The sequence below is a fragment of the Chlamydotis macqueenii genome, chromosome 14 (assembly GCF_036417535.1).
Source record: "Chlamydotis macqueenii isolate bChlMac1 chromosome 14, bChlMac1.mat, whole genome shotgun sequence".
Taxonomy (NCBI): domain Eukaryota; kingdom Metazoa; phylum Chordata; class Aves; order Otidiformes; family Otididae; genus Chlamydotis; species Chlamydotis macqueenii.
In genome coordinates, this window is record NC_141569.1 from 19,335,627 (window position 1) to 19,349,789 (window position 14,163).

General features: G+C 41.3%; 1 protein-coding gene across 8 annotated transcripts in view; it reads right to left on the reverse strand.

The window, feature by feature from the left end:
* AFF4 (ALF transcription elongation factor 4) overlaps nucleotides 1-14,163 on the reverse strand; it is a 52,040-nt gene that overhangs the window by 30,281 nt on the left and 7,596 nt on the right. For 5 of the 8 annotated variants that reach the window (XM_086758594.1, XM_086758590.1, XM_086758591.1 and 2 more), the window contains 2 exons: nucleotides 3,400-3,526; nucleotides 1,137-1,961 (listed from right to left, as the gene is read on the reverse strand). In XM_086758594.1, coding sequence (XP_086614720.1) covers nucleotides 1,137-1,961; nucleotides 3,400-3,522 — 948 coding nt within the window. In that variant the 5' untranslated portion in view covers nucleotides 3,523-3,526. Of the gene's footprint in view, nucleotides 1-1,136; nucleotides 1,962-3,399; nucleotides 3,527-12,169; nucleotides 12,260-14,163 lie in introns of those variants that run through there. The other 3 variants (XM_086758593.1, XM_086758589.1, XM_086758592.1) reach the window with 2 other exon arrangements.

Genomic DNA, 14,163 nt, shown 5'->3' on the forward strand with positions numbered 1-14,163 from the left:
GGTATGAGTCACATCCAGTTACAAAAAGCAAATGCAAGAGATCTGTAAAACTGCCACAATAATCTCTCACTTGTCATTTGACAGTTAAAGTGATCACAGGCAGTCAGTGATACTAAAAACTTCTAGAGAGAGAGGAAAGAGAATCGTAGCTCTCAATCATTTCCTGGAAGAAGCCACTGGACAATATCTGAATTCAAACGCATGACCGTGCATGTAGAGTAATGACAAACTGCATCATGAAGTAAAACATACATTACAGCAAAAATTACAAAACTATCAATCGTCTGCAGCCCTGACTGCTACAAGCAGAAAGGAAGCAAAGCTCCTATGCATTTCACTGCATCAGCATTAGCATGTCAACTCTTCACAAATAAGGAAATAATTTATTTTCAAATTTCCTTACCTGTGTCCTGGATCTTACTTTGCTATTTGTTGAAATCCCAGGAACAAATGCTTTCCTCTAGCTACCACGATTCAAGCAGTTAAACAGGAGATGCAGTGACATTTTATTATTAAGAAAGACGCTCTCCCTCTAAGTGAGCTGCAGTCAGTCTGTGCCATAATGATTCGGGAATTACCAAACTACCAAAAGTTGTTAACCCCACAGTGTTTCACATCCAGTATAACTGATAGAAGTCCTGAACCTGGCTCAATTCGGTGTGCTTTAGGGTTTGCTTATTCTCCCTAGGTGAAGGTATAACAATCACATCTAGTAATTGCTACACACTTTGAAATAAAATCTGACATATGCAGATAGTATCAGTACTCTAAGACAACATGGCTCCCAGTAATGACAGAGTATGCACATAGCTTGTCAAAACATTTGGGAATACCCTACTATTTCACTACCTTCTGACTACAGAAATACTCCATGAAAATCAGCCTCTCTGGGTTAAGTTAGCCTTTCTGAATGTCTCATAGCCTGTATTTAATAAAAATCACAGTATCCACAGGGAAGAAGCAGAAGGAAAAAATAATTACTTTTGCGCATTCCCCATTTAAAATACAAGTCTTCACTGCGTAAGTTTAAGATGCTTTGTGTAACAAAACCCGCAATATTTACTAAAAAACTAGATTTCGGTTATCTAGATTGGGATTTTAAAGAAGCTGGAAAATCCCAGCCCAAAGGGACTTACATTTAAGAAGCCAGGAATCAAACAGCAACTTACATCTAGTGGTTGGGAAGGTATTTTCAGCTTGGTTAGGTGTGCTTTGCTGCTAGGCTTCAGCTCGTTCACGCCACTGCTGTGAGTCTGACTACTGTAGTGTTCAGAGGATAACTTTGGTTCCATGGATTCCTGCCCGTCCATCGGCCTTACGTACGCAGTAGGTTTCTGCAACATTGAACTGGACTTGGACATTAGTGAAGGTGGAAAAGACTGATTAGAGTGTTGTCCACTTGAAAATGAGGGTACGCGGGAGGGAGAGTCCCAGTTGGCATCAGGATCCCGGGGAGATTTTGAACGTTGATGATCTTTGCTGTGGTGATCATTTCCATGAGATCTCGAATGGCTGGAGCTCAACGAAGAAACAGCAGATGGTTTTCCAGGGCTGGAAGAACGGGGTTTGGAGTGTTCGGATCCATGCTGGCTTTTTTTGCGGCTGCTGCTGCTACTGTACGAGTCACGGTCGTGCCTCTGGCCACTACTGCTAGTGTTATTGCCACTGCCACGCTGACTACTGTGTCCGCTCTGCAAACCTGAGGACCGTTTCTGAGATTGCGAGGAAGTGCTAGGTGCTGGTCCTACAGGAGTCCATTTGCTGCTCTGATGCGAGCTAGTATTATGTCTCTGATCACCAAAGAAACTTTGGTTTGATTTTTCATCTGGTGTTGATGGTACAGTTGGTTTGGGAATTCCAACAAGCTTTTGTAGCGATCTATCTCCTATAAGATCCTTCATTTCATCATAATTACCAAGCATGCTCTGAATGCGACTAGACAATTTGTCTTCTTTGCTGGTCTGTGAAAAAAAATTTTTAAAAATAATGCTTTAAAAATCACAACTTCACTTTCAGTTAACTGACCTGACAACTACTGCAGTTAATCTAAATTTCAGGGCTGAGATCATGGCTAGCATCCATGTCTTTTTTTTTTTTTGCCATTGCTTCCAACTCTCGATTTTAGACCTTAAAGCAACAATTTAACCTCCCAAAGCATAAGCAAAAGGTGTATTTCAGCAGCAGAAACAGTTGAGACAGCACTAATAATTGCTTCAAATAATGCACTGATGAGCTGATGCAAGTTTAAAAACTGTAGATGCCTACTGCCACCTTAAAGACTCTCAGCTTAAAGACTATTTCTCTAATACAGAATATATTAGTCCTAAAAAGTTTTAATTAACAGTAAAATAAAATAAAATCAGCTTAACCTCACCACTGTATGTAATTTTTAATTGGTATTTATATCAGCATAATTCTTGTTGCCAATAATATTATATATAAGAAAGGGTTCTTTCCTGTACAATCAGTTTGTTTTCAAACGAGGTGTATTGTATCATTACCCATGCTTCAAACGACGGGTTTGTATCGTTACCCATGCTTCCCAAGCAGCTTTAGTTAACTTCATACATGTGGGATCTGGTTACCAAGCACCATAAAGCAATGGGAAGACAGGAATTAAAAAAAATCTCTCAACGTCCCTCCTGCAGGAGGACAGTTTTCAGTCACCATGTTTTACTTCTTGCAGACCAGACAAAACTGTGATAAGGGAACAAGTTTGCTTTCAAATTGAGCTTTGAGCTACATAATGAAAATCTTAAATGGTACTTTTTTATCTCTCCCAGAATTAGGCTATTTTTTCCAGTTCTGTTCAGCAAACCAAACCCAGAAGGAAACCCAGCACAGATTTAAAGCTGTATGAGATAATAAAAAGAGTCAACTCCTTCAAAACAAACTAAAAAAAATCAGGTACAAAAAAAAAGCATACACTACTTAAGGCTGATAATTCTATCATATCAGGTATCACAGCACTTAAAATTAACCTCCTATTTAAACATTCTCTTTCTGAACTCACCCAGGTCTGGATTACATTGATTGAAGGTTAGAAAGTTTAGCAACAGGCTAAAGCACACAAAAAAAGCAATTTGGCACAACACAATGGACAGTTTAATTGCTTTGAGTCACTGTAGCAAAAGCAGAAGAAAGCAAAACGATTTTATGGTTTTACTATCCCTCATCTCACTCCCTGCAAAGCTGCCCCTCCTTCATAAGCATCACTATAAACGTGGCAGCAGAGCTGGTTAGTAACTGTCCATCCTTATTTTCAAGTCCTGCTTAAATACTTCATTGACATAAGAGCTGTAGATCCAGAAAGAATGCAGATAAAAATAAATATAAAATATGAATTTGTATATGACTTCTGCTATAAAAATTGCATTTGTAAGAACTGCATAAACTCACAACTTTGTACGGTTCAGCAAAGAGAGGAGAGTTAGGTGGAAAGGCTTCTTCACCCTGTTGAATTTCTTGATTTCGCCTTTCCCTTTCTTTCATACGCAGCACATTCCGGTCTTCACGGTTCATGTTGCTACAAATAAAAAAAAATTTCTGATCACATAAGGAAAGGAGGAGGGATACAAGTGCACACCGTTAGCCCCTGTACCTGTTTTGCTGAAAGAATGATCTCAGTTACGAACCCCCTGCTGATCTTAGCTCCTCTGAACTGGCCACAATCCACAGCTAGCTTCTGACAGGGAAAGTTTATGCAGCAATAAAAAATAAAAGAAATCCACAGAGTTCTCAGGCAAGTAACTATTGCAAACCATTTCACCTGCTTGAATCATGTAGCTATTTCAACCCACGCTGCACATCTCCCATTCATTTCCAAAATACTTTTTCTCCTCCACATCCCCAAAACACTCTGCAATTTCACTCTCTTATCCCCCCACCCATTCAGCGCCTGACTTCTGCAGTAGATTTGGCTTTCTTTTAGCTGCTGACATACATACCTTCACTGGCACCCATTTGCCAACCTCAAGCTTTGATGTTCTTTCCAGGTTTCCCTTCCTCTCTGACTCCCAAAAGACAGTTCTACTCAAAGCAGTAATTTCGGTGAAGTTCTGGCAACATTGCACCTTTTGCCTTAGACCACACAGTGTTCTCCTACTGCAAAGACGCAGATTAAAAACTCGCCAGTCTCCCCTCTTACAAGTTTTACTTTGCTTGAGTTAACAGAAGTGGGTCAAATTGTTGCAAAACTTAAAAAAAAAAAAAAGTTGGAAAAGATTCCCTTTGAGCTTGATAAAGCATTGGGACTTAAGGGAGTACACAAAATAAGACGATAAATAAGGTGGTACTAGCTCTTTTAGTATGCGCTGTACTCCGTACCAGGAGATTTATAAATGTGCCTTACTCATCTGCAAAAAGTATGGCAGGTACTTCCAGGAAAGAAATAAGATGCTCTTCTACATAATTTGCAGTCTAAAATGAAAATGTTGTCTGCTTGGATAATCATTATTTCATGTTTTTAGACATCTGCCTGATATTTAAAGGAAAAAAAAAAAATTGTCCCAGCATCACTTTGAAAACTACACAAACCAGTTATTCCATTCTAAACGAGAAAACTTCAACCTATCACTCAGTTCTTTAAATATTAGTCTTTCCACCTTAATAGCATTTTAGCTTCTTACTGTAATTTATCACTCATTTGGCTTCATTTTGTCTCCTACTCTGAATACAGCAAAATCTAAGAGGATGCCAAAACCAGAATAAAGCTGCAGTGTAAGTTTAAACCTTTGACGCTTTCTAAGGCGACGGGTTTGTATTCCCGTGCATTGCTAACATTGCCTCGTAAACAAGGCACAAGCATTAGGACAGTCTAATTCCATGCTGGTATCAAGCCTATGAATACAACTTTTAAATTCTGCGTGAAAAACCACTTTTTCCCTCAAGTTATCCTGTAACCTGCTGAACTCACGTAATGGCAAGTGGGCATCACGGCTGCCTGCTGAGAGAGGGACCTGTACACTGGAACCCGGCAAGCAAACTACCCGGCTGGCAAAAGGTGACTTCTTTTAAAAGTTTGAGGCTTCAAAAGTTTAATTCTTCAGATTGCAGCCCAATTTCTTACACGTGTAGGATTTACAGAGACAAATACCAGATTTAATTATAGATACTGGTCGGTGAAAGCCAGCTGGAACAGTTTGAATCTATGCCATTTTACTATTAAAAGCAAAATGTAAGGCAGGGAACAGGAGTACCCTATTTTTGAGTAGTTCATTCAGATCAAAACACTAAGATGGGGAATTACATGCAGCTATATATTTAGAAGATTATAATCGTAACTAAGAATTTTACACCTACAGTTTACAGAGAGTTAAATATTAACAAAGACCTTTACTATTTTTTACAGAGACAAGCATCACCTTTCAAAATCGTATCACCGTTTACTATCTATCACCATTTCTATCACTCTTGGGACTGCAGAATAAACAACATTTGCACCAACCCTGTCACAGGAAAGGGACATTACAGCAAAGATCCACTTGAGATCTGAGCTGGAGTGACACCAGAGCTGATGTGGCTATACCGGCCAGGCCAATGCAAAATTAGTCACCAGAAATACACCAGCTGCTCACAGTTTTTACCACTCCTCCCCAGTCTTTTGTAGCACAGTAAATGATACTTATCTCCTGGGTAGTCACTTTGACTGTATGGGGACTGGCTTTAGGGTTTCTAAACTTTTTATTTGGGTCAGTAATTAGAATGGGAGCCAAGTTAGACTTGTTTCTATCTAATCTTCTAAATCGCTACAGAGAGATATTTAAGTGCCTACAATGTGTACTAAGCTATTAAAATCACACTAGCATTAAATGTGTAAATAAATGAAGTTAGTGGGGCTTTCTTAACTCCATACTTCAGACAACTTCCCAGTCAAATTCGTACCTTCCACAGCCACAAAACGTAACAGAAGATTTGCCTGTGTTCAGGAAACTAAGCAGTAGAGGTGCTTTGAAAAGCAGAAGACTAATGCACGTCTACTAAATACCACTGCTAGCAATTAACTTCAGAGAGGAAATTGCAAAACTAAGCTTTCAGACCACTTATAATTATAATGAACTTTTATAATGAACTTTAAAATCCACTATCCAAAGTTCTACTACTGTTATCAAAGCTATGTGCTATTTGCTGCTCCTCAGGTTTTTCTGCCCCGGGTCAGAGCGGACGCCAGCCCCATCCCACGCTGGCAGGAGAAGCTCCACTCTCTTGGTTTCATTGCCGACTGGTGGGAAGGAGCTTTGCCCCGTCGCTGCTCCCACCACCGCTGCAGACACAGTCGGAGCTGCATGGAGGCAGAACTGCTTCTCCCTCTCCCTCATCCACGCCCGCTCCTCGGATTTAATCCTTTTCCCACAAGATAAAAGAGCCCGGAGCAGGTTGGTGCAGCCGAGCTCCTGCCACCCCTACCCTACCCTCTGGGCAAGAGGACAGCACCTCTGCTCCTCCCTCCCTGCGCACCAGGCCTGGAAGCGGACGAAGAAGAACTTGTTGACTTGTACCTATTGCTATTAAGAGGATCCTGCTATAATTTCCCTTTCCCTCTTCCAGGGAGGTCTGAGCAACAGCCTGAATGCCTAGGGGTAGAGCCAGGCTAAGGGAGACAAAACCAGTGCTCCTGCAGCAAGGACCAAAGTCACCTTAGCTTCCACGTTTGGAGAAGGAAAAATTCAAAAATTAAAAGAAATTCGAAAACAGGCCTAAAGCATAGCACAGTATTTCCATTTTTATAAAGTCTAATTAATATGGTTTCAGTCATTATTTGTGCAGTCAGCCACGCCGTACGCTGCACAGTCCATTTAGTATGTGATTGCACTACACAACCGACTGTTCAAATCTCACACCTCTTCCCCAGCTCAATATGAAGAGCTAAAAGAAAGAAGGAAATTCAGCAAAAAGTTCACAGAAACTTTTGATACAAAATTCATTTGTGCATCTTCTTTAACCACTGTCAACTGTACTGAGCACGCGAACTACTCCAGCATCATTCAAATCATCCACACCAGAAACACTGTTTTCATGTCTCGTTCCAACACCTTACTAAATCCTGTTTGGTATTTCTGTTCATCCTTCATCCAAAAAGGGCATGGCTTTGGCTAGAGTTCACTCAAGTGATCATCATCATCTTGGACTTTATAACTTGCGCTACGAAATTGCAGCGTTGCTGCTGCCCTGCCCACCTGCCACAGCCCTCTCCTGCTTTCCACCCTCAGCTCTGGGGCAGGGGGACAGATCACAGGTATGGGACTTTTGGGCCACATTTTCAGTTAAAAAAAAAAAAAACAACAAAAAAAACCAACACACCCACATCGCCAAAGTTTTACTGGCAACGCTGTTAAAGGGAAGAGGATCTTGGCCTGAGTACAGGCGTAGGATGAACAGCCTACTTCTCATCCCTCTTGAACCACACCAGGCATCCAAGAACCTGTCCTTGCACAAGTTCACCAGCAGCCTCACGAGCATCACTCCATCTTCCCAGACACTGTAAGGCAAAATCGTCAAAGGTGAAGGTCCGCCCAAGGAACCCTTCACACATAGCCTGCCAAAATGATCCAAATCCACCGCTTTTCAATCAGACATTAGTGGATCTTCAAAACACGTTTACAACACCTTGACTTCCTTCAAGACACCCTCATTCAACTCAAAGGCCTTCTATCTGAAATGGTTTCATAAGCAAGAGAAATCAAACAGCTCATTTAGCCAGCGTCGGTTAATTGTCTGTGACGAAACACAAACTTTGTTTGACAACATATGGCCATGAACGATAAATAGTCTTCAGAGAGAACACACGATATCTAGTGCGTCGTGCAGGGCACACCCAGCCGCACAAAGTGCAGACAACTCCCACAGTGGCTTTTAAAGGAAAAAAAAAAAAAAAAGAAAGAAAAAAAAGCTGGAAATCTTGCTTATAATAAGGAATTCTGTGTTTTTGGAAGGCATTTTTAAAAATACCAGAAACTGTCTTAATGTTGCATTCCCTCCTAAAGACACTGGTTACTTATTTCAAACATTTTTGGACACGTAACCATTAACAGCAAGGAGCATCTGAGGAATTATCCGTTCTCCCAACTTGTGCACTGAATATGGTATCGTTACTAAACCTCTCACAAAAATTACATGCACAAACCTAAAATGCTGCTCTGTCAGCTTTTAATAGACATGTGCTCACCTAAGAGCTGTTAGAAAAGGGAGAAATTAAAGATAACTACCCTGACACAACAAAACAAACAAAAACCCACCGACACACAAGCCAGGAATATGCTCTGGTGTCACCAAGAACTATTTAGTAATATTTATCATATAAAAGCAAATGTAGTCTTAACTTCAACTTTCTATGTTATGGTAAAGAAAAAAAACCTGCAGCAAAAAAAAAATAAAACATTTCCCACTGAAACGACACAGGTTTGCACAGAACAGCAGGCCTCTCCAGGTCCAGCCTGAAGGACAATCACAATGCTGCAAACACAGAAGCATTACAATCATCACTTGTCTTCCTGGAGTTTTATAACACTGAAATAAGGAACAAAACTAAGAGCCAGAGTTCACAGAGAATTCAAATAGTATTCATGTGTCAAGACACAGGAAAAAACAACTTCTCAAAAGTATGAAGTATCCCACTTTGTTTACAAAATATTTTTTACAAATACAAACAAGTGATTCACCACTAACAGAAACATAAATGTTTCTCCTTTCTGAACTATAAACATAAATGTTTCTATCCCACCCTTCACGTCAGGGATTCCTTCTGCACATTCAACAACGCGATCATAAAGCACCGTAAGAGCTGGACGTGAACACCTTTGTACATACTGTGAGGACGGAAGAGCTCTAAAAAAATTTCTAAAAAATATTAAAAAACCCCAAAGGTGGCTTAGGTCAGGTTAATGTTTGATGAGAACTACCGGGGAGGGCCAAGCTGGCAGTTCGCTGTCGGCACTTCTTCCTACTCAGCTCCGAAAGCCCGCAGAAATCCCCAAGAAAGCACTATGCGCCCGGGCTTGCCGCTGCTTCTCCAACGAGCACAAATCCTCCACCGCCGATAGTTGAGAAAAATTTCACCGTACTTTTTGTAAGAGCATGCTGTTAATTCCAGTGTCTCGGTCAAGCGGCAACGCAAGTAATTGCATCCTGCTCTTCAGTTTTATCTGCTGGATTCCCTCCCCGTTCCCCAAAGCTGGATCGCGTTACCCAAGCGCCAGCCAGCATCTTCTGCTTGAGAAGCCACCAGACCGCAATGATGGATTTCAGAATTACAGCGATGATTTGTAACTCAACACTAGCTGATGAAAAAGGGCCTGGGCATCCTTTAGAACTGAACGGGCTCTCCAAGTGTAACGCCTCATTAAACTAGTTGAGATGAGAAGTGGGTACGCTACTCATCATATACGAGATCCTGCACATAAGCAAGGACCGCCTTTTGAGTAAGGCAAAAGTCAACATCCAGCAACTGGATTTTAGAAGCCAAATTGCATCAGCTGCAAAACTGCTCATTTAAAAACAAGTTTTAAGTCAATTTCTAAAACATACTACTAAAATAGCTTAGAATTGTCCACATCCAGGCAGAATTTGCAAGATAGTTTGATGTACTTTACTCAAGGGACCTTAAGAGAACCAAAACTACTCATTCTTTAAAATGTTGTATTTTCGTGCAAAAGTGTAACACAGTAACAAAAACGTCTGGTTCCCCGTGCCCTTGGGTAACCTTACACAGAAACAAAGTGATTCTCTGAAAGTTGCCAGCTCTTTTCCTTTGTAGCGAGCAGAGCTGCTCGCAGGACATTAACTTTAGTCCCTCATTTTTTATTTCTGTCTCTTCAGAAATGGCAGAGAACTAGGGAAGCCTAGGAAGTGACAGCACAACTCGCAGCTCCCTCCCGCTCTCTCAGTGAACACAAACAGCAGAGGAAGGCTCATTTCTCCAACTCACCCTTTATCTGACGCAGCAAAGGCACACGCGGACGGCACAGATCCCACAGAGGAATGACCCAACAGTGGCGTTACTGACTCTCAAAGGAAAATAATATCTCCAAGATTGAATGTTGTGATACAACAAAGCCATAATCTACTAACATTGTCGTTTTCTGCACCTACCACAACGCCAAGCGAGGTAAGACAGAGGACCCTCAATGTACTCGTGTTATCAATAACCGAGCCTGAGCCAGAAGAGGGAAGTGAAGCTCATTTCTGCTGTTAAGCGAAGCAGAATTTCAACACTGCCTTCTCAAGTTTTTGCACTTCTATTTGCTTCACCTCGCAATACCAAAACTGCTTTCAGAGATACCAGGCTTTCTTAACCAAGGCAATGATAGTGCTCTTAACACCACCCGAAGCCTAAGCCTCAACATCCTACAGTTCAGAAGACAAAACCAAAAGCACTACAGCACCGACTGACCTCAACAGAGCTCAGCCATCCACTGGGAACCCAATTTTGTTTCTCACACAAATCTCAACCAGCAAATTTTAACTAAGTTCAATCTCACACTCAAACAATGGCATTCTCCTCATCCTTTCAGATCTGCATCGCTGGTGGGTTCTATAATTTGCGCAGTGCAAAGATGGAGCATCATGAACACAAAATTTTTACAGGCAATCTTTTCATGTCCACACAGGCTAACCAAAGCATATTCTAATACTGTTTCCCAACAATAGTCTGCAGTTTAATTGGGCAGAAACTTAATAATCTAATTCCTGTGCCTACATGTTCTGCTGTTTAAACTTTGAAGCCAAGACAATTGGTGTTTAAATTTTATTAAGCAATAGTTATTCAGACATCCAACATTAATCTGGCTATTATAGTTCTGACTTCCTCAGATTAATTTACTTTCATAAAAGACATCATTACATTTGAGAGTTATGAACTCTATAACATTAGGATTAAGAAAGGATTCACTTCACAGAAATTCTCTGATAAATACGCTGTGTACAAGATTTGAAACAGTAGATTATGTTTTAATGAGGTGCCATCTAAACTAAAAGAGTGAAAAGGCAAAAGGGAAGAATCACATTCAAGGTTTGTATCCTTCTCCCAGCTTTACAGAACTCCAGAAAATGCAAGGAGAGAAAAAGTTTATCACATACATTACCCAGGTTTAACAGCCATTTCCCCCAGCCTTATTGAAAGATCATCCGTCTGCTCTGTCTCACCAGACATTTATCTCAGACTTCCTACCGTAACCGAGGTTCACGGGTTCTGCTGCATAACATACTAAACTGAACACCAGGGTTTGAGATAACAAATTCTGCCACTGTATAAACCACTTAGGTCTCTTGTAACTGCTCCCAGTAGCAAGGTCTCTTCCACATGACAACGCTGTATACACACTGATAGCATCTCCACCTCTTCCCTTTGCTCTTTCAAGTACAGCTTATTTTCTAAACACAACTTTTATTTGACGCATCTTCACAAAACAAGCATCAGTTACAAAATATTTGGGGGCTATTAATACTTCCAGTGCCCAGCTCTACTTGGCACTTAGAGCGAAAGGCAATTTTTACAATTTGAGAGTACAGTGTTTGGGAGCGCAGGGTGTGGAGCCAAGTCCCCGGTCCAGGGCAGACGCCCAAAGCAGCTCCCACCCCGCACCCTCTCCTCGTTGTGCTGACACGCCCAGTTTTGGAGCCGGTTAAGCTGAATTGGGGAAACCTGTGCACATTCAAAATATGTATTTTGGGGGCAGGGTTATTTTTAAACACAGGTAAGTTTGAATGTTCTACGGCCCCAAAACAGTCATATTAGCATTTGAGAGCAGGAATAAGCAACCTAAACAAAACAACAAAGAACCTAATAACCAACCAACCTCTCCCCTCAACTCCACAGAAGTCTCATTAAATTACTGCCCATGTTTTTTGCACCACAGTGCCATAGGTGGACTTTGTCTGCAACAGCTGACAAGCAGCACGGTTACGACTGATGAAACGAGAAGGATGCTGGAGAGCAGATCGGCAGAGTAGCCAGAGTTAAGGAACCTCACCATTTTATGACTTAACTCTCTTCAGAAACATGGGAAAACACGCACGGCGTGCTACAGAAAGACTGCGCAGCACAACAAAGCGCACTGTGCTTCCAGCCTGTTACCAGAATAACTGAAGGGGCGGAGGTGAAGCAGCAACAAGCCAACTGAGTTCACGCGTGTCAGCGTGTAAGTATCTTTTCAAAGTGTCGGCTTGAACTCACAAAGCACCAACGGTCCCCGTTAGCAGTTACGGCACTTCCAGGATTGCTTTACATTTCGAAAACTGGAAGAGTTCATAGCCTTGTTAAAATCTGCAATTTTGAGTAAGAGAAAAGAGAGAGGAAGAATTTTAACTCCGACTCCCAGTTTTCAACCTGAACTTGTACACAAAACATTTACCAAATTCATCACCATTTGCTACCCATCTGAAAACGGCTCTTAGTACTTGAATGACATGACAGCTCTGAGATCTCGGATACTTCCTGATAACTTAAAACTTTCTTTTTAAATTTAAGTACACCGAAGATTATGAGAGAGCATATTAGTTAAACTTTGAAAAAACCCACTAGGGAAGAGGCGTGTTTAAGATTTGCAGACAAAGCAAAAAAAAATCTGGAAGCGAGAGGAAGGGACCAGAACTATCTACAGAGGTAAGCTGAAATTCAGCAGGAAAGCCACAGCTTCGATGTGCAGCGCTCCCAAACAAACACTAGTTTAATAAGTTGGAAAGTTGTAACCTTTCATCCTACTCATTAAATGCCACCTGTATTTTATAACCCCTCAAGCAGATTGAGATAAACATTAATATTTCAGCAGCCACTGTGTACCAAGATATTTAGTGTAGCGTCAATTACTTCAGGAAAACAGTTGATAAACATTAATTGAGCTACACAAACCCTTTTAATAAAATGACGTTACCTCTTTTTCCACTCTAATGATGCTAAGTTGGTTGTTTCCCCCCTGAAGTTCTCACAGCTTTTTCTCACTTTTCTACATGTGGCCTTAAAACAAAAGTCAGGCTGTTCACAGGTTTATCAGATTTAAGCACCAAAAAAAGAGACTGAGCCACCAAAAGCACACCGGGCAGAACATGCCTTGCGCTGCTCCCTGTTCCCAGGGATCCCGCATCCCAGGCAAGGCAGCCGGGAATCAAACAGGGCCTTGGTGGTCGTCCCTGCAGAGCACCAGCACCACTCGTCTGCAACCCGCTGTCAGCCAAGGACCACGCAGCTACAGCAGAGATGAGACAATTCCGAACAACAGTAATTATGAAGTATCTTCCGCAGAAGATACGCAAACAGTTTTTGGTCTACCTAGACCAAAAACTTAACTTCTGCATTTGATAAACTAGTAAAGGTGTTGTGCAAGCTGGTTTTGCACTGCTGTTCCTAACGTATTTTTAGCTAAAGGCTAAAAGATTTGAAAGACATGAAGCTGCAAAGCATCAACACACATAATTTAAAGTCAGGGACACACAAGAAATCTTGCCACCAGAGAAAGAAGTTAAGCTTTTTCTCATATGAGGTTAAAGAAAAACAGAAGCAACCTTGCAAAAAAGTCTTGTCAAAATTCAGTTGAATTTCAAAACACTTACTGCAAGGGGCCAGTTCAGTTCACGCAGACGCTTTCAGTGTGTCGGTTTGTTACAAAGCTTAAACCTGATAACGTCTCTGTTAACAGATCAAACTGCTTTCAAGTGCTACAGAAACTACATGGCAAGAATTGCTTCTCATTGCTAATGCTTCCAGGGACAGGGTGGACAAACTAGCTTCAGTTAAAGCCTTTTGCTGCCCTTCTTAGGCACCTGGCACACACAGCAACTCCTCATCGTTGGCTGAATTCACTGAAGTCTATGAAGCACAAGCTAAGATTATTATTTTTAAGGTATGATTCACTACTTACTTACATATAATAACTCAAAATATTAAGTTGTATAATGGATTACAATAAATTGTATAAATACAAAGTACACTCCTGCTAGCAAGAAATCACCCTATTATACCAGCCAATGAGATCCAAATTTTGTACTCTACTTAAATAGAAACCACGCCCATTTCTGATCACCTTTAGCTTTTGAGTCTGTCAGTACATCACGACGGAATGCATTTTAACATTCCTCTGAATAAAGGCATGCTGGCGCGTGCCGTGCACGGACGGGGGAGCGGTGCCACCCCGCACACCCAAGTCCCTGCAGTCACCGGTGCTCACCCACGCA